An 18,648-nucleotide genomic window follows, 5' to 3' on the forward strand; every position below is an offset into this window, starting at 1 on the left:
CTCTGGAACCATCCCTGTCCTGCCAGCCTCCTCCTCAGGACACGCTGTGGTGCCTCAAGACATCTTTCTCCTTCTTGGTGGTCCCAGAACTGGACACAACTCTCCAGCCACAGCCCATCCAGGGACCCATCTCTCTCCCCAGAAACTCTACGTGTCCTTCTTGCAGAGAAGGTCAGGACACCGGAAGTGGCACAGTGGTATCTGCCACGGACGTCCAACTCACTAAGCCGGGACCAGGTGGGCCAGGCATGGAGTTAGCAGTCACTCCTCTCACCTCTCCTTGACTCTCAGCCCTCCATCTTTGCCGTCCTGGTAGCGAAGACGATAACATGGGGGTGGCGATGATAATGACTCGGGACACTGACAGAGCCCCTGTTGCACACCTGATATTGTTCCAGATGTGTCGTTTGTATCTATTCATGGCACTGTCACAGCATCCTATACAACAGAAACCATCACACTTAGGCTTTAACTGATGGAGCACTGGGGACTCAGAAGGAGGAGTAACTTCCCTAAAGGGACACAATGTTTTTTTCTTCTATCATTACTACCTGTAAACACCTGTGGAACCCCCTGTGTGCTGGCCCGATGTCCCAGCTTTCTCTACTACCAGAGCCTGGAATGCAGATCCTCCCGCCAACCCACCTGTGCACTCGGCCTTGCCTCACAACACCTCTGCCTGCTAAAACATGGCAGTCCCCTGCCCTGTCCCACTCTTTCAGCTGGAGCTGACCTGAAGAAGCAATGCAAGCTAACGTGTCTCTGGCTGATGCAATTGCTCCCTTAGGTAAGTGTGTGTATGCATATAATTTTTAAGTAGACTTCTCTTTTTTTTTTTTTTTTCTTTGACAAAGAGTTCCCACCCATTGGTACACTCTCCAAATACCTGCAGTTGCTAGGGTTGGGTCAGGCCAGAACCCAGAGCTAGGAACTGAATCGGGGTCTCCCGAGTAGGTGACAGGGACCCAAGTACTTGAGCCAGGGTTCACATGAATAGGCAACAGGAATAGTGAGTGAGCCAGGATTCTAACTCAGGTAGTCTCATAGGGAACACAGGTATTCTACCTGGAATCCTAATCCCCAGGCCAAACACCCACCCCAGAATCCTTATCTTAGATGCTGGTCGTAAATAAGTATTAAAGGTCATCTTCAAAGGCCGGCACTGTGGCATAGTGGGTTAAGCTGCTGCCTACAGCACAGGCATCCCATATAGGTGCTTGTTTGAGTCCTGACTGCTATGCCTCTGATCCAGCTCCCCGCTGATGTGCCTGGGAAAGCAGCAGAGGATGGCTCAAATGCTTGGGCCTATGTAGGAGACCTGGAAGAAAATCCTAGCTCCTGGCTTCAGTCTGACCCAGCCTTGGTCATTGTGGCTATTTGAGGAGTAAACCAACAGATAGAAGTCACTTCTCTCTTCCTCTCTCTTTGTAACCTTGCTTTCCAAATAAATAAATTTTGAAAAAAAAAAAAAGAGGGGGGTAATCTTCAAAGTTAGGCTTCATGAAACAGGCAGTGGAAAAGATAATAAAAGGTTTTTTTAAGATTTATTTATTTTTATTACAAAGTCAGAGAGGAGGTGAGACAGAGAGGAAGATCTTCTGTCCGATGATTCATTCCCCAAGTGACCACAACGGCTGGAGCTGAACCAATCCAAAGCCAGGAGCCAGGAGCTCTTCCGGGTCTCCCACGCGGGTGCAGGGTCCCAAGGCTTTGGGCCGTCCTCGACTGCTTTCCCAGGCCACAAACAGGGAGCTGGATGGGAAGTGGAGCTGCCGGGATTAGAACCGGCACCCATATGGGATGACAGTGCTTGCAGGTAGAGGATTACCCAATTGAGCCATCACATCAACTCTTTTCACTCTGCTTTTAAAATAAATAGAATAAATCCCTGATCACTTAAACACACATTCTGCGTGAAAATTCTAGCATCATCACCTAACAAAACTTGGAGAGTCCCTCCAGAGATGACTACCACTCACAGTCTGTTATGTTTCCTCCCAGATCTCTGTCTACATTTTAGCACATCCTGGCATCACCTCCAGAAACAAGGTGGGAAACATTGGATCTGGATGGTGTGCAAACTCTGAGTCTTTCTCATGCTGTCCATGTATGTGGGTGCCAGCCTATGCCCACGGTGCTTGGTCTTTCAGGCTCAGAGCCTCTTGGCGTGTTTGATGTGTGTGACACATGTGCACAGGGCCACATTACATGGGTTAGGACATGGCCTTGGATGTCACACCCTTCCTGGCTCCTGCACCTGTACTCAGAGTGGAAATACGGGGATTTGGGGAGAAGACGGGACAGGGCATAAGAAGGACCACCGGTGTGCGTCTTGTCTACTGTGGGGATGGGGAGACCCCACGTCTGGAGAACCTCGTGGGGCATTGCCTAAAGGCACTCCCTCCATTGTGAGACCCTTGGGATCTCTCAGGCACCCCCTCGTGCCCACAACCACCACTATAAGAACCCTGAGTTTTCCTCCAGCCAGGGGTTCCCAGCTCCTAACATCCTCATCAAGGTCACATGACTACAGCAGCTGCCAAACCCCTGGGCAACGCCAAGAGCCTCCTGGCCTAAAACGGGTTGGACAGCATTCACTTCCCGGCGCTGTCCGGCAGCAAGGCTCAGTCATTAGGAAATGCCAGGGCAGCCGGGGCACTGACAGCAGTGGGAGGAGGCGAGCTGCCTGCCCAGCACCTCTGGCTGCCTCTGATCAGCAACGCAGCAACCCTCCTCGCGGGTGGAGAAGAAGGCAGACTCTGCTCTTCAGCAACGGGGGATCCCAGCCCCAGGTGAGTCCAGGGGCCTGGCTAGGGTTGTACAGAGGGAGGGGAGAGAGGCGGGAGCTTGGCAATGTTCCGAACTGAAGTGGAGATGATGCAGGTGTGTGTGTGTGTGTGTGTGTGTGTGAGAGAGAGAGAGAGAGAGAGAGAGAGAGAGAGAGAGAGAATATGAGTAGTGTCTATGGGCGGGGAAGTAATCCAAGCTGAAGTTACAGGGCTTTGCGCTGGCGTTCTGGGAGGGAACTCTCGCTCCTAGAAGCGTCTTGTGTTCCACAAGGCTCACTGTCCCAGAGGTGGCATCCCCTGCACCAGCACCACCCCTATTCCTGAAATGCTCTGCTGTCATGGGCAAGGCTGGCCGCTTGGGCTCCGCGAGGTCTGCTCCCTTGGGCCAGCCATGGGAGCAGGCAGTCAGAGGGATATAGCCCTGCTTAGTTAGGGTCACTCCAAGGAGAGAAGTCTGTGGTCACACTTTTCCATCCAGTTTCTTCCTGACTTGTTTGAGCCCCACCTGTGGAGGTGAAGGTAGTAAGCCTGGGCTGTGTGGCCAGGCTGACTGGGGTTCGAATCCCGGGTCTACTCCTTAGCTGTGTGATTTAATTTAGAAGCCCCATGCCTCAGCTCCCTCACCTGCCACAGGGAGATAATACCTACCTCCCCAGGGTGTTGTCAGGAGTCACCAAGGAAGGGATGCGAAATGCCAAGCACGTAATTAGTGTTCAATAAATGGCCGCTGTGGTAATTATTTATGATTAGCACAGCCCTGGACATGGCTCACCCATGACGTTCCCTCCTCCTCCACCACTCCCCCCGACCCTCCCCAGGCTCCTCGGGTACCATGCCTGGCATCATTCTTGGACCAGTCTGCACCCAAACTGCTGCCCTCTCCCACACACCAGTGCCCAAGACAGAGATAGGCCCAACTGAGGAACACGAGGATAGAGAAACGAATGCCAGGCACCAAGAGAAAAAGAGAGGTCGGAGGACCAGTGAGTGCAGAGGGCAAGAGGAAGGAGGGGAGGGCAGGTGGCACTGCCCGGCATGGCTGACACATCACCCAGGGCAGCCCTCTCAGCAGGTACCAAGGATGTCTCCTGCACTCACTGGATTCCCTTTCCTTTCTCTTGAACTTGGATGAGCAGTGAATCGTACCCTCTGTGTTCATCGGCACTCCTGGGGGTGGTTGAGAAAACACCACGACAGTCCTTTTTCCCTCTCATCCTCCTGTCTATCTTCAGTCCTATTTCTCTGTTATCCACACGATCTAAGCTATTGATCTATCATTCTTTTTAAAACACCACTTTTCCAGGAAAATTTAGACCCACCAGGCTCTAAAAGTCTCATGCAGGACTTGCTCAAGCACTGCTTAGTCCCAGTGCATTGATCAGTTCAGAACCTAGCATGTAGCTTGTAGCAGGTTCCTGTTAAATAATTGGATGGATGAGGGATGGTTGTGGGGGAGGGACAGATGTGCCACCACACACCTACAGAAGTTACAAACTGCAGGAGGACAGATGGGTAACCAATTGTCTGAAGAAAATCATGGCCATCCTGGCGGTAACAGTTGCACATGTGAGCTGTGAAAACTGCCAAGAATCCCTGAAATGACCTTTCATTTTGATCCATTGACTAAGTGATCTGAACTTTAGTCGCCCAGAAAGTCAAAAACATCTGAGGGCAACAAGGGAGGAGAGGAAGGCGGGGGTATGGCTGCCACAGGAGAAAGGGCAGGGGTTGCCAAGCCCCCTCTGGGAGATGAGAGGGGACCGCCTGTCCTCACAGTGATACCTTGTATTCACTGAGTACTTAGGGGCAGGGCAGTTTCCTGGCTGGCCTTGGCTCACTTACACTGTCCCCCCCTTGTCCTCCTCCCCGCAGCTCAGAGAGGAAGTAGGTCTACTCCTATCAGTCTCATCTTACAGACAGAGGTCAAACAACCAGGTGGAGGTCACAGACGAGGTCACAGGCGTGATGGGTGTAGCAAGGATGGGGCACCCAGCTCCAAAGCATGGGCACCTGCTTCTCCTCCCAGCCTGGGGACCACATTGACAGCCTCAGAGACTTACACCAGCACCCTCTGCCTCCAGGGTCTCCTACCTCCTTGGCCTCTACGGATATTTTGCTCTTTCTTTGTTATGAGGTATTTTCAACCTGGAGAGAGAGAGAAAAAAAATGGATCTGGAAGGAAGCAAATAAAGAAAAGATATTCCAAAAAAGATGTATTATCTTTGCAGTTTGTTCTTCCTATGAACTGCTTTTTTTTCCTTCCTAGAGATCGATGTATTTACTGGAAAGGCAGAGTTCCAGTGAGAGAGACAAAGATGTGGCAGCTGCTGGGTCACTCCCCTCATGGTCACAACAACCAGGACCGAAGAGTTTTTGCCAGGTCTCATACATGGGTGGCAGAGGCCCAAGCACTTGGGCCATCCTCCACTGCTTTCTCAGGCACATTAGCAGGGAACTGGAGCAGAAGTGGATCAGCTGGGACCCGAACTAGCAGTCATGTGAGAAGCCAGCATCGCAGGAGACGTTTAACCTGCTTTGCTGGCCCCCTATAAGTGACCTTGTTTGCATAACATCGTTTGTCAGGTCTGGAGTTGCCTACAGTTCTATAGGGACACTCCAAAACATTAATAAAATACAGAACTGACAGGTTGGTTTATTTTGGTACAAGAAGATTCTGAAATTCATGCATACTAGGGATATTTGAAAACCTTGAGAAAAACTGTAATGATCTCCTTTTTTTTTTTTTAAACCAAAACAGACTTTTCTCTTAACTCCATTTTCAATATAATTTTTAAGGATTTCTTTCTTTATTTGAAAGTCAGAGTTGCAGAGAAAGGGAGAGACCGAGAGATCTTCCATCGCTGGTTCATTCCCCAAGGCTGACCCAAACTGAAGCCAGAAGCCCGGAGCTTCATCTGGGTCTCCCATGTGAGTTGCAGGGGCCCAAACACCTGCTGCTTTTTCCAGGACATTAGCAGGGAGCTGGATTAGAAGTGGAGTAGCTGGGACACGAACCTGCGTCCATATGGGATTCTGGTTTCATAGGCTGCAGCTTTAACCACTTACACCACAATCCTGGCCCCTTAATTCTATTTTCTCACAAACTTTTTGACATACTCTAGTAAGTTTGCCGGTGCATCCTACAGCCTTTTGCCCCTGGTGTTGATGGAAGAATACATCATTAAGATATGCTGCCTCTTTAGGAAAGTTCTGTGTAAATTAGATTCCACAGGGGACTTCTAAATGAAGACTTTACTACATAGCCAAGCAGGTGTTGCCCCTTTAAGGCCAGGCACTTTACTCCACAGTTCTGCTGAGAACATCTTCGGGCCCTCTCGTTTTTGTTTCTTTTGAGTCAAACTGTGTCTTTGATTTCAAACAGTCTCATGCCACACAATCACTCCTTTATTTAACTCCCCAGACTTGGCTCTCTTGGTGACTTCTGGCCATTTCCAATGGATCATACCTAACCCCCAAGGTTAACCAGAAGGTTCTCTCACTGCCCCAGGCAGCCCCATAAGAAGAATCCGAGGAATGACTGAGCTGCGGTGGGTGGAGGAATGAGCCCACAGCTTCCTGACTTAACCACCCGGAGGGCCAGCAGGCACTTGGATGTGTAAGTTCTGAGCTTTAATTTTCAAAACAGTCACTGCTTTATAGCCATACTTAGTACAGAGCTATGCAGCCCAACGGCTGGACAAGACCCAGTGGGTTAGCCAGTCCCTGCTGAGGCTGGAGCGGAAGCAGTAGCTAGCTGGGGCTTTTCTGGGGGAATGCTCACTCCTGGTGGAGACTGGGCCAAAGCTGAGCACGGGTCTTCTCAGGTACCTGCTTGCCTTGGGAACTGGGGCTTCCTGTCTTCGTTTCCAGGCTGGAACTGGGAAAAGGCGAGGTGATGACCTCACCCTGGAGGGCCAGTCACAGCTGAGGCGAGGCATCAGGTCCTGCAGGAATCCTCCTGCACCGCCCACGCCTCTTTCTCAGTCCATTGGCCAGGGTCTCCTGGTATGCGCTTCCTAGAAGCACCTGCTCAGCTCCTCTTTAAAGGCCTTGGGCGCTGGGTCTTGGGCCTCGGTTTTTGTTCAGCCACTGAGGAGGCGCAGCAGAAAAGAACAGGAGGCAAACAACAGGCTGTGACCAAGAGAAAGGATAAAAGAGGCGGAGATGGGAGATAGGAAGGGGGAGGGATGGCCGGGAAAAGCCGGAGGTTCATGACCCTTCCCCACCCTGCCCTGCCCCTCCCCCAGCTAAGTCCTGCCTTCTCCGAGCAGCCATGTCAGAAGGGGAAAGCAAGGACAGCTCGGGCAGCGAGTGCCCCGTGTGCTACGAGAAGTTCCGGGACTTGGACGGTGCCAGCCGGACCCTGAGTTGTGGCCACGTGTTCTGTCATGACTGCCTTGTCAAGTACTTGCTGTGCACCCGGGTGGACGGGCAGGTGCAGAGGACCATCGTCTGCCCCATCTGCCGCTACGTTACCTTCCTCAGCAAGAAGAGCTCGCGCTGGCCCTCCATGCTGGACAAGAGTTCACAGATCCTGGCTGTGCCCATGGGCCTGCCCACTGTGCTCCCACCTGACAGTCCGGGCCACACGAACCCACTCGCCATCTCCCAGCCGGTCTGGAGACAAAACCCTAGCCAGGGGAGGCTGCCGGGCAGCCCGGCTCAGGGTGCCCAACTTCCGTTGGACCTGCTTCCCAGCCTGCCTCGGGAGTCACAGATCTTTGTCATCAGTCGCCACGGGATGCCTCTGGGGGAGCAGGACAGTGTGCTGCCACGGCGCAGCCTGGCTGAGCTCTCCGAGGCCTCCCCTGCACCCAGCTCTACCCGCTCTTTCTGCTGCCGCTCGCGGGCCCTCCTGCTCATCACCCTCATCGCCGTGGTGGCCGTGGTGGCAGCCATCCTGCCCTGGGTACTGCTGGTGAGGAAGCAGGCATGAGCGGTGGTACCTGCAAGGGGCAGCCGAGCCAGACCAACCTGAGAGCTGCCCTGGAAAATGCTGGTTCTGAGGCTGGGCTGGACGTTGCTGGGGAGGGGAGCTGAGGGGGTCTCTGGCAGACCCAGCACAAGGAAGTTCTGAGGGGGTGGACAGGAGTGGACAGAGAAGGCAGAGAAGGCACGGAGGTGGGACTGCTTTCTCCCAGCGACAATCTGAGAAGGAGACGAGCAGGGTGGCAGTGCAGGGGTCCAAGCACATGGTTCTCCCTGTCCCCAGCTTGCCAGCCCTGAAGGCCTTTACTAGAGCAAGCGGGGGCGAGGCTGTGGTTGGGGGTCTCTGGGGAAGGGCAGTGGGAAAGTGTGTTGGTGAAGAGCCAAGGCCACACCAGGGCACATTAACAGAGGCCGAGAGGCGGCAGAGACGGCCCACAGACAGAACCAATGCTCCTCCTAGGCTTTCCCAGGCCCAAGGCGAGATCCAGATGTTGAGTTGTGGATTCTTCGTGACAGACAGGAGGACAGGGAGGGGAGGGGAGGGGAGGGGACACCGCCCATCTGACAGGTGAGACTTGAGTCAGCTGACAGCTATGGAAGCAAATGAATCCCTGGGGGCTCCTGCCTCCCTCCCTGTGACCCAACCACTCATTAGAGGCCACACCAGCCGGGCCAGTTTCTCAGGCGGATTCTCTAGCTGGGCTGGGTGAGGAGGGTGAGAAAGAAAAGAACAGCTGTCAGGCTGCTGCTGCCTCCACAAAACCCAACCCCAACACTGTCAGCCGCAGGCCGGGGCCTCATTCACGGCAGGAGCGGGTCATTCGAGAATAGTTACAGAGTCAGTCCCTGAAGGCCTGCAAGTGGAAAGCAGTGATGTCTTCCAGCTTGCACACAGCTGGTGGCCTGTCTCCCAGGCATGCAAGCACCTGTTGTCCCCTCTGCCAAGGGAGCTACCCCTTCTGTTAAATCTTCCCTGGTTCCCCTGTGCCTCTGTTGGTGGTGGCCATGAGGGCATGGGGGGTCCATGTTCCTGGGGATATTTGGGTCCCAGGAAAGGCTCTTAGGCTCTTTTCCAGACTTGGAGAATAGCACAGGTACTACGGGAGAGAAGGGGACAGAGCTGGGCTCCACGAGGGGATGGGGGATATTTATTAGAGGAATAGAAACGTTGACCTTACAAAGACTTGAGCGAGTCTATCTTAACCTTAGCCAAGCTGTTTCAGGCAGTGCTGTGAACTGCCGGGGTCCTGATTCTAGTCTTTTCCGATTTGGTTGAGTTTGCTGCAGTATTTTCATATTGTTCAACAATGACTTAAAGATGGGTACTTCTTGTATTTTCAAAGAATGTCAAGAATGAATTTTTTAAATAAACATCTCTATTTTCTCAAAGATTCCAGAGACTTTGCAGTGCATGTTGGGAGGTTCTGAGTTTTTCATTCTTCAGGATAATTCACTGCAGATGAAAAAGGCCGGTTTGGGAACAGAAATGGCCTAACCTTCCTTATGCCACTTGTAGGAGGGAAATACAAACTAAGAGTCTGCCAAAAAAAAAAAAAAGTCGCCAAGAAGCCCTTTTGCACCTTGGAGCTTGAAATGTTGTAGCCCACACTGCAGGAAGATGGAGGGAGGTGAGTCAGCTGTCGGCAGGAATGCAAGGGGAGATCCTCCATCAAGAAATTCCACAATTCCTTTACCAGAAACGTTGCTTACAGACACTTGCAGGTGAACAGTGATGTTTGTACACTGTTAAGAGACCTTGAATGATTCAGGCAGTGACAAAGCACAGAGAAGCCCTAACTGTTCATTGGTAGGGAGTGAGGCATTAAAAGTCTAGGGACTGGGCTCGGCAGCGTGGCCTAGTGGCTAAAGTCCTCGCCTTGAACCCACCATGATCCCATATGGCCTCCGGTTCGAATCCTGGCAGCTCCACTTCCCATCCAGCTCCCTGTTTGTGGCCTGGGAAAGCAGTCGAGGACGGCCCAAAGCTTTGGGACCCTGCACCCACGTGTGGGAGACCCGGAAGAGGCTCCTGGCTCCTGATCAGCGCAGCATCGGATGGAAGATCTTCCTCTCTGTCTCTCCTCCTCTCTGTATATCTGAGCTTGTAATTAAAAAAAAAAAAAAGTCTAGGGACTGTTTTGAAGCTCTAAAAAAAAAAAAAAAAAAGAAGAAGACTTCCAGGGCCCAGCACAATGGCTAAATCCTCACCTTGCAACTGTTGGGATCCCATATGAGTGGCACTTTCAAATCCCGGCAGTTCCACTTCCCATCCAGCTCCCTGCCTGTTGTCTGGGAAAGCAGCAGAGGACGATCCAAAGCCTTGGGACCCTGCACCCGTGTGGGAGACCCGGAAGTTCCTGGCTCCTGGCTTCGGGTGAGCTCAGCTGTGGCCATCTGGGGAGTGAACCAGCGGACAGAAAATCTCTCTCCTCTCTGTGACTCTGCCCTTCAAACAAAAATTTAAACAAATCTTTAAAAACAAACATACTTCAAAGAATAGATGTGGAAAACCTACAGTCACATTATCCTGAATAAGATAAAAGCTAAAAGCACCTAACTTAAAATTAGAACAAGATAAGACTACCCCATTTCACCACTCATTCGATAGATTATTTTTAAAATATTTTTAAAAAGATTTATTCATTTTTATTACAAAGTCAGATATACAGAGAGGAAGACCTTCTGTCTGATGGTTCATTCCCCAAGTGACAGCAACAGTTGGAGCTGAGCCAATCTGGAGCCAGGAGCCAAGAAACTCCTCCAGGTCTCCCTCGCGGGTGCAGGGTCCCAAGGCTTTGGGCCGTGCTCAACTGCTTTCCCAGGATGGGAAGTGGAGCTGCTGGGATTAGAACCGGCGCCCATATGGGATCCTGGTGCGTTCAAGATGAGGACTTTAACCGCTACGCTATCGTGCCGGGCCCATTTGATATATTATTATTTTTTTAAAGGAACTTCTACATGCTATAAGAGGAATGCAGAGACAGAGGGAGTGAGAGGGCGGCCAGGTTGTGCAGCGGAGGAACCTGCAGGGTATAGCTTAGGCACCCAGCAGACACTGGTCAGGACAAGTAGGCTTCAACCCGTTGCATAAAGTGGGTGGAAGGGTTCATTCTAACACTTCTGTGGGCCGCAGAGGACAAGCTGTGACAGGGAGCCCGCCAGGGCAAGGTAACTGCAGAGGAAGATGGCAGCTGAGGACAGAGAGGCCTTGTGGGAAGAGACAAAGGATATGGAAACTACACAAGTTCAAGTGTAGGAGAAGTGGGTGGGACGATGATGACCCGAGGGGAAAGGTAGAGTAAGTTGGAGGGTGGGAGCTTTCAGCGGCTCCCTGGGGGCGTCCAGCAGACAAGATTAGCTCAGCCCAGCCATCTCTGCCCTCCAGCTCTTCTCACCACCTCACCTTGACACTCTTCCAAGGGCACAGTGACCCTGCCCTGCCCAGGGATCAGCTCTCACCCAGAGCCCTCTCCAGGAGCAGCACCCAGGGCAGCAGCCTGGAGCACCTCTCCTGGGGGCTCTGGATGGCAGGCTTTTCTTTTGTTCATTAGGGAGAAGCAGGAAAAGAGAGCTCTGTCCTCCACTGGTTCACTCTCCAAACAGCCAGGGTTGGGACAGGAGGAGTCTGGAACCCCATCCAGGTCTCCCATGAGGGTGGCAGGGGCCCAAGCTCTTGGGCCATCTGCTGCTGCTTTCTCGGGTGCATTCACAGCAAGCTGGGTCAGAAACGGACTAGCCAGGGGCCCCACACCAAGTGGTCCTATGGGATGCCAGCGTCACTTGCAGTGGTTTAACGTGCAGTACCACATGGCCGGCCTCTATTCTGTCATCTCTCTCCCTCCTCTAGGACAGCGCCTCCAGCAAACACGACCTGGGACTTAGCTGGTTAGCAGCTACCTAGCTCAGGGCTGGAATGTGGAAGATCCTCCACCAAACGCTTTGCAAGCAGATGAATTGAGGGTTTTTGTTTTTGTTTTCCAATGATGAAAAAGCATTAGCATCCGCGGGGGGTGGGGGGATCTTTGTTCCCAGCTCTCCAAGTCTGAGTGTCTACACCCGGCTCATTCATTCTATACACAAACCGACGCCCGTCGCTGCACCGCAGCCCATTGCAGCACCCTCATCTGCAAGGGGTCGCCCCCTTTCCTTGCAACCCTCAGATTCCCAGCTGAACAAGAGGCGAGAACACCCTCTCTCCGCGCCGGCCAGGCCAGGGCGTCACCGAGGCGTCGCATAGCAACGTCGCTCCAGACCTATTCCTACCAAGTGTACTGGGGGACACAGCTTGCAATCCCTCCTCCGGGCCATGCGGTGGCAGCAGTAGACTTTCCACCCCGCGCCTCTGAAGCGCTGCAGGAGAGACGTGGATCTCGCGAGAACGCTCGTTGACTTAGGGAGCCGGAAGTGGCGGGCGGCCCTCTCCCATTTTGCCTTGGTCGGCGGCTCGGCAGGCGGGTGAGCGTGTCCCCGGGAGGCGATGGTCCATCCGCCGTCATCCGTGCGAGCGCGCGGCCCCGGCGCGACCCGGGTGGCCCGAGAGCCTCGCGGCGGCCGGAGAGCAACCAGGGACGGGGTTTCGGCAGGGTTTCTGCCTTGTCCTTAGTGCGGGGCTTGGGGACCTGTGTAGGGGGAGGCTCCACGGACGCGTTTCCTTCTCCGTTCTCTGACCGCGGAGACTGGGCAGGGCTTTTCAGGTGGGGGACGGGAGGGAACGTTGATCCTTCCAGAACCTGATGTCCCGGGGCCCTAAATCCTCCATCCCGTGTGGGCGCCGGTTCGAATCCCGGCAGCTCCGCTTCCCATCCAGCTCCCTGCTTGGGGCCTGGGAGGGCAGTCGAGGACGGCCCAAAGCCTGCGGACCCTACACCCGGGGGGAGGCCTCCTGGCTCTGCTCGCCTCTGTAAATCCGCCTTTCCAGTAAAAATAACATCTTTTGAAAATATAAGTACGTTTCAAGTTGATTTGATGGGCCGAAGTTCCCGAATTCCCGGGGAAGTCACCACTGTTGTCTGGCTGGAAAACTCTGAGATTTTACCCCCTTTGAGGGTTGATTTTTTTTTTTTTTTTATTTAGCCAAGATGAAGTTCAATCCCTTCGTGACTTCCGACCGGAGCAAGAACCGGAAAAGGCATTTCAACGCCCCCTCGCACGTGCGCAGGAAGATCATGTCCTCGCCTCTTTCCAAAGAGCTGCGGCAGAAGTACAACGTGCGCTCCATGCCCATCCGCAAGGACGACGAGGTGCAGGTGCGTGAGCGCCCTGGTGCGGAGAGGGGCTTGGGACCAGCCTTCCCAGCTCCCTCTCAGGAGGAGCTGGGGTTCGCAGCAGCTCGGGGTCGGTGCTGAGCGGTGGCTGGAATAAGAAGCTTGCTAGTTAGCCTTGGGGGAAGAGGGTTGCTTGGTTACCTGGCCTGCTTGTTGCTGCCTGCTCTGGGTGGGCATCAAATCCAGCACTTGGAGCAAATTGTGAATTCAGAGACCTGGCCTGCTTCTCCCCCATCCTTTTAGGAAGTGATGCCTTCCTCTGAGAAGCCTCCCACCACGGGCTGTGTGAGGCAGTGATACCTTGTCCATCACTGTACAGGCCCCTGGGAGAGGGAGGGTTGCCTTGCCTGAAGGGCTGTCGTGGCTGACCTGCGTCCTCCTGACTGACTCTCCTCAGGTCGTGCGAGGACACTACAAAGGGCAGCAGATCGGCAAGGTGGTCCAGGTGTACAGGAAGAAGTACGTCATCTACATCGAGCGGGTGCAGCGCGAGAAGGCCAACGGCACCACCGTCCATGTGGGCATCCACCCCAGCAAGGTGCGTGGGCTGGGCACACCGCGGGAGGAGTCGCTGCTTGTTCAGAGCCGCCTCGTGGCAAGAGTCCCTGGTCGTACATGTGCTGGAAGCCGTGTGGGGAAGGCCAGCTCTGGCTTTGGAAGTTCTGGTAGCACCAGACAGGTCTCTGGAAGCAGGGTGGTCTAGCTGTCCTTGTATTAAGATGGTGTGTACTTCAGGTAGCTTCAAAACTATCAGAAAGCTGATGGATTGGCGGTCTGATATCTCACAGATCCTAGAGTTAGGACGTAGATAGAAATATAAAATGAAAGTGAGTTTCTGTACTCAGCCTTGACCTCTGGTGTTGACCTTGTGCGGCTGAAGGCGTAGTGACTGGGCTCCAGTCCTTGCTGCCCTCCATCATTAGATCAGCTGTCAGCAGTGACCCAGTCTACCGTCTGGGTTGGCTCAGTACTCACTTCTCATTGCAGTCTTGGGACTGTAGGTAGGCAGCTCTGACACGATTCAGCTCTCCCGTGAGGGTGGCAGAACCCAGTAATTTGAGCCGATGCCACCACCTCCCAGGGTGTGTATTGGCAGGTCGCAGCAGAAGTCAGAGCTGGGAAGCGAACCTGGGCACCCCAGAGTGAGACACTAGGCATCCTCACCTCCCCCTGGGGCGACTGCCTGTTCCCCTTACCCTGTCAAAGCAAAATGTCATGCACTTTCTCCTAGGACTAAAATATAAGCCATGGGCAGCGGGGGTTGGGGCTTGCATTTTCTATTTCCAACGCCTCTTCGCCTCTCCTCGCCTTTCTCTGGTTCTTTAGGTATAGATTTGTTGCAGTGAGATCTGTGCTGTAACTTCCGTATAGGCTTGGGGGCTTCATTGACCATGGTAAAAGTGCCTTGAGATCTTGTGTATGGCTTGGTTAGCTTGTAAATCTGGATGAGGGGGCAGAGCGGAATAGCTGGTAAAACTTGCGGCAGAACCAGGGAAAGCCAAAGGAGAGGCAGTGATAAGACTTCCTGAGAGAGGCCACCTAGCCTTTCCACATTGCCCAGAGCTTTGAAATGAGCTTGAACGGTGATCTTTTATGTTTTGTTTCCCTGCAGGTGGTTATCACTAGGCTAAAACTGGACAAAGACCGGAAGAAGATCCTTGAGCGAAAAGCCAAGTCCCGGCAAGTCGGAAAGGAGAAGGGCAAATACAAGGAAGAAACGATCGAGAAGATGCAGGAGTAACGTGGCCATATACATAACTTTGATTAAAAACTGCGAAAATGAAGAGCTTTAGTTTTCTGTCTGTGCTTTGGGTCCCTCCGGGGTGTCTGGGGCATCCATCTTTGACCTCTCCTTGGTCTTGGGGTCTGGAAGGGAAGTTCAGCTGGTGCTGCTAGGTTTGGCTTAATTCCATTAATGAAAAATACTGTTTGGGTGGAATTGGTCTTTTCCATTAGAGCATTGATTCTTCAAAGGTAGAGGTGTGAGGTATTTTGGGATTTTTGGTTTTAAGAATTTGGCATTGTGGGCCCAGCAGCGTGGCCTGGCGGCTAAAGTCCTCGCCTTGGGAGCCCCGGGATCCCATTTGGGCGCTGGTTCTAATCCCAGCAGCTCCACTTCCCATCCAGCTCCCTGCTTGTGGCCTGGGAAAGCAGTTGAGGACGGCCCAGTGCATTGGGACACTGCACCTGCGTGGGAGACCCGGAGGAGGTTCCAGGTTCCCAGCTTCGGATCAACACATCGGCCCGTTGCGGCTCACTTGGGGAGTGAATCATCGGACGGAGGATCTTCCTCTCTGTCCTCCTCTGTGTATATCTGGCTGTAATAAAATGAATAAATCTTTTTTTAAAAAAAAGTTGGCATTGCCACCACATGGGGAGCCTTGCTCTGGGACTAACCTCTGATAGCTCTCTAGTGGAGGACACCTTGGGTTCTCTGAACTGCCCCTGGCCTCTCACTGAGGGCAGTGGCTGGGATGCTGGAAGATCACCTGGGAGGCAGCAAGGAGGGGAATGAGGGATCTGTCAGGACTTGCAGGATGGAAGTCCCTGTTGGTGTCCACAGTGCAGTCCAGTCTGGGCACTACCTCCAGAATCCATACTAACTACCTCGGGCCAGTGGAAGGGGTTGGCTCCGAACCTGGCGCCCACATAATCCCTTTATTTCATCACCTCTCCAAGATGGCTCACCCCTGAGCCAGGCACCACCGCCACCCAGGTGGGTGCTGCCAACCAATGGTGCGTGGGACCAGGAACATAGCAGCAGTTCCTCAATAGTGTGGGATGCTGAAGTGCCCTGTCTGCTTTATCCTTGGGTCTCTGTGACACCCTGTTGTGATGGACACTGGTCTAATTCCCCATTTTCAGGATAAGAAAAATGAAGCCGCAGCAGCTACACTAGCCATTGTAAAGGATAGATTCACATATTCAGTCCCATTGTAGACTCAGTGGAGCCACAGTGCCACCTGACTCCTACCACTAACTGCTGGCCACGTGTTTGGAAAGGCAGATTTACAGAGGAGAGATTTCCATCCAGCTTCTTTCAGGTCTCCTATGGGTGCAGGAATCCAGTGGTCTTGGGCAGTCCTCTACTGCTTTCCCAGACCACAGGCAGGGAGCTGGATGGGAAGTAGAGCAGCCAGGACATGAACTTGCACCCATGTGGGATCCTGGCACTTAACTAAGGTTGAGGATTAGCCAACTAAGCCAATGTGCTGCGCTGGGCCCCAACAGGAGTCCTTTAAGCCTCTGCTATGCTCAGCTCTGCATTGGTCAGACCCTAGGGAACTATGAGTTGTGGACCCCAGTCAGCTTTCTGCGTTGTATGCCTCTGAGCCAGTAGACAACATGGCAAACCCAAGTGCTGCAGGGATGGGTTCAGAACCAGGGATCGGGGACCAGTTGAGGTTACTGTATACTTCCAGAGGGAGGCTGGTTGGTTACAGCCCCATTTCTTTCATTTTAGGGGCCTGGTGCAGTGGCCCAGTAGCTAAAAGTTCTTGCCTTGCACATGCTGGGATCCCATATGGGTGTCAATGCTAATCCTGACTGCCCCATTTGCCATCCAGCTCCCTGCTTGTGGCCTGGGAAAGCAGTGGAGGACTGCCCAAAGCGTTGGGACCCTGCACCCGTGTGGGAGACCCGGAAGAGGCTCCGGCATCCTAGCTTTGCATTGGCTCCGGCATCCTAGCTTTGCATTGGCTCAGCCCCCAGCCATCGTGGTCACTTGGGGAATGTATCAGCGACGGATGCTCTTTCTCTCTCCTCTCTGTATATCTCCTTTTCCAATAAAAATAAGTAAATCTTTAAAGTGAAAAAAGAAATCATGTTATGATCCTGACACGGACCACTCCGTTCCCAGAGGTGGCCAAAGACTGCAGGAACCACTGAAGTCACTGGAGTAAGACACAAAATTTGACCGGAGGTCACTGCTCCAGATGGAGGAGAGACAAGTAACAAGGACAGACCCAGACAAAGGGCAGGTGCCCGGGCTCAGAGCAAAGTGCCCAGCACTTTGGAGGATTCCATGAGTTAGATGAGAAAGTGACTTAGAGGGGGGCACAGGAATGGGGAGAGGGCTGCCGGCCCCTGATGCCACCTCCCCACTGCCCGCCCCAGCTGTTGCAGGCCTTGGAGGAACGAAGCAGCAGATGGAAGATCCGCCTCTGCCTTTCAGATTCAAATAAAAAGTAGCAACGCAAGGTATCCAGGGAAGCTGTGTATTATTTTAGGCAGGATGTGACATCATTTTCTTCCTTGCTTGAGGAGGCCAAAATCTTGCTCTGTTCTTGGCCAGTACATCACTTTCCATTCTCCTTCCAACACATTGTCCTTCGTAACGCAGCCTGCAAAGGCGTGGGAGGCCTGACTTGATGTCACCAGCCCCTCTCCCAAGATAACCTTCCACCTGTGTGGCCAAACAGGAGTCCCATCGTCACCCCATGTGGGTGAGGGGTGAGTTGACACAACAAGTGCTGGCTTTCTTACGGGGCGGCTACAGATAGCCCAGGTTTCCAGCACCTTCTGTGTCACTCTTCCTCCGGGTTCCGTGCGGGATGTGGAGTCCTGGGCCCGGTCTGGCTCTACTCGGCCCTGTCCTAACATCTGCAATAGTCATCACCAACTGGTGCACCAGAGGTAGCCTGCAGCTTGCAAAACCATTTTTTCCACATTTCTTGTTTAAGGAAGTCAGATATACAAAGAGGAGGAGAGACAGAGAGGAAGATCCGTCCAATGGTTCACTCCTCAAGTGACTGAAACGGCCAGTGCTGCGCGGATGCAAAGCCAGGAGTCAGGAGCTCTTCCAGGTCTCCCATGCGGGTACAGGGTCCCAAGGCTTTGGGCCGTCTTCAACTGCTTTCCCAGGCCACAAGCAGGGAGCTGGATGGAAAGTGGGGCCGCTGGGATTAGAACCGGTGCCCATATGGGTCCTGGCGTGTTCAAGGCAAGGATTTTAGCCACTAGGCCACCGCGCTAGCCCTCACATTTTAAAATTACTATTAACCACTTTAACAACTAAAGCTCTCACATAAGAATATGGTTGTTGGTGGGCCCGGTATGATAGCCTAGTGGCTAAAGTGCTCGACTTGCACACATCAGGATCTCATATGGGCACTGGTTCTAATCCCAGCAGCCCTGCTTCCCATCCAGCTCCCTGCTTGTGGCCTGGGAAAGCAGTTGAGGACGGCCCAAAGCCTTTGGACCCTGCACCTGCATGGGAGACCCAGAAGAGGCTCCAGGCTCCTAGCTTCAGGTTGGCGCAGGAGCAACTGATTGAGAAGTGAGTCAACAGACTGAAGATCTTCCTCTCTGTCTCTCCTCTCTGTATGTCTGACTTCCCACTAGAAACAAATAAGCCTAAAAAAAGAAATAAACCTATGAAACAAATAAACCTAAAAAACAGATAAACCTATAAAAATATATATATATGTTGGGTCTGGTGTAGTAGCCTAGTGGTTAATCCGCCTTTGCATTCACCAAAATCCCATGTGGGCACCGGATCGTGTTCCAGCTGCTCCACCTCCCTTTCAGCTCTCTGGTTGCACCTGTGTGCAAGATCCAGAAGAGCCAGAAGTCTTGGCTCCTGGCTTCGGGTCAGCTCAGCTCAGACTCAGCTTACTTATGCGAGTGGCCCTTAAGGGGGCCTAGACCTATGGGATTTACGGTAG

At 53.0% G+C, this 18,648-nt stretch overlaps 2 protein-coding genes across 4 annotated transcripts; both read left to right on the forward strand.

Annotated features, from left to right (window-relative positions):
• The first annotated feature begins 7,062 nt into the window (after positions 1 to 7,062).
• On the forward strand, positions 7,063 to 7,725 carry RNF222 (ring finger protein 222). The gene has a single exon (XM_004594757.2). The coding sequence runs from the start codon at positions 7,063 to 7,065 to the stop codon at positions 7,723 to 7,725; it is 663 nt and encodes a 220-aa protein (XP_004594814.2).
• A 4,311-nt stretch (positions 7,726 to 12,036) lies between these two features.
• RPL26 (ribosomal protein L26) lies at positions 12,037 to 14,766 on the forward strand. Of its 3 annotated transcripts, none has more exons than XM_058675459.1 (4): positions 12,037 to 12,173; positions 12,792 to 12,964; positions 13,380 to 13,549; positions 13,583 to 13,700. In XM_058675459.1, exons 2-4 carry the CDS (start codon positions 12,797 to 12,799, stop codon positions 13,683 to 13,685), a joined length of 441 nt encoding a protein of 146 aa, XP_058531442.1. In that variant the 5' UTR covers positions 12,037 to 12,173; positions 12,792 to 12,796; the 3' UTR covers positions 13,686 to 13,700. The 3 variants fall into 3 exon arrangements, with proteins under 3 accessions (XP_058531442.1, XP_004594815.1, XP_058531443.1); XM_004594758.3 differs by lacking the exon at positions 13,583 to 13,700 and adding an exon at positions 14,595 to 14,766 and having other exon boundaries at positions 12,038 to 12,173; positions 13,380 to 13,520; XM_058675460.1 differs by lacking the exons at positions 12,037 to 12,173; positions 13,583 to 13,700 and adding an exon at positions 14,595 to 14,766 and having other exon boundaries at positions 12,791 to 12,964; positions 13,380 to 13,520.
• Positions 14,767 to 18,648: the final 3,882 nt, after the last annotated feature.

This window comes from Ochotona princeps, chromosome 17 (genome assembly GCF_030435755.1).
Source record: "Ochotona princeps isolate mOchPri1 chromosome 17, mOchPri1.hap1, whole genome shotgun sequence".
NCBI classification, from domain to species: Eukaryota; Metazoa; Chordata; class Mammalia; order Lagomorpha; family Ochotonidae; genus Ochotona; species Ochotona princeps.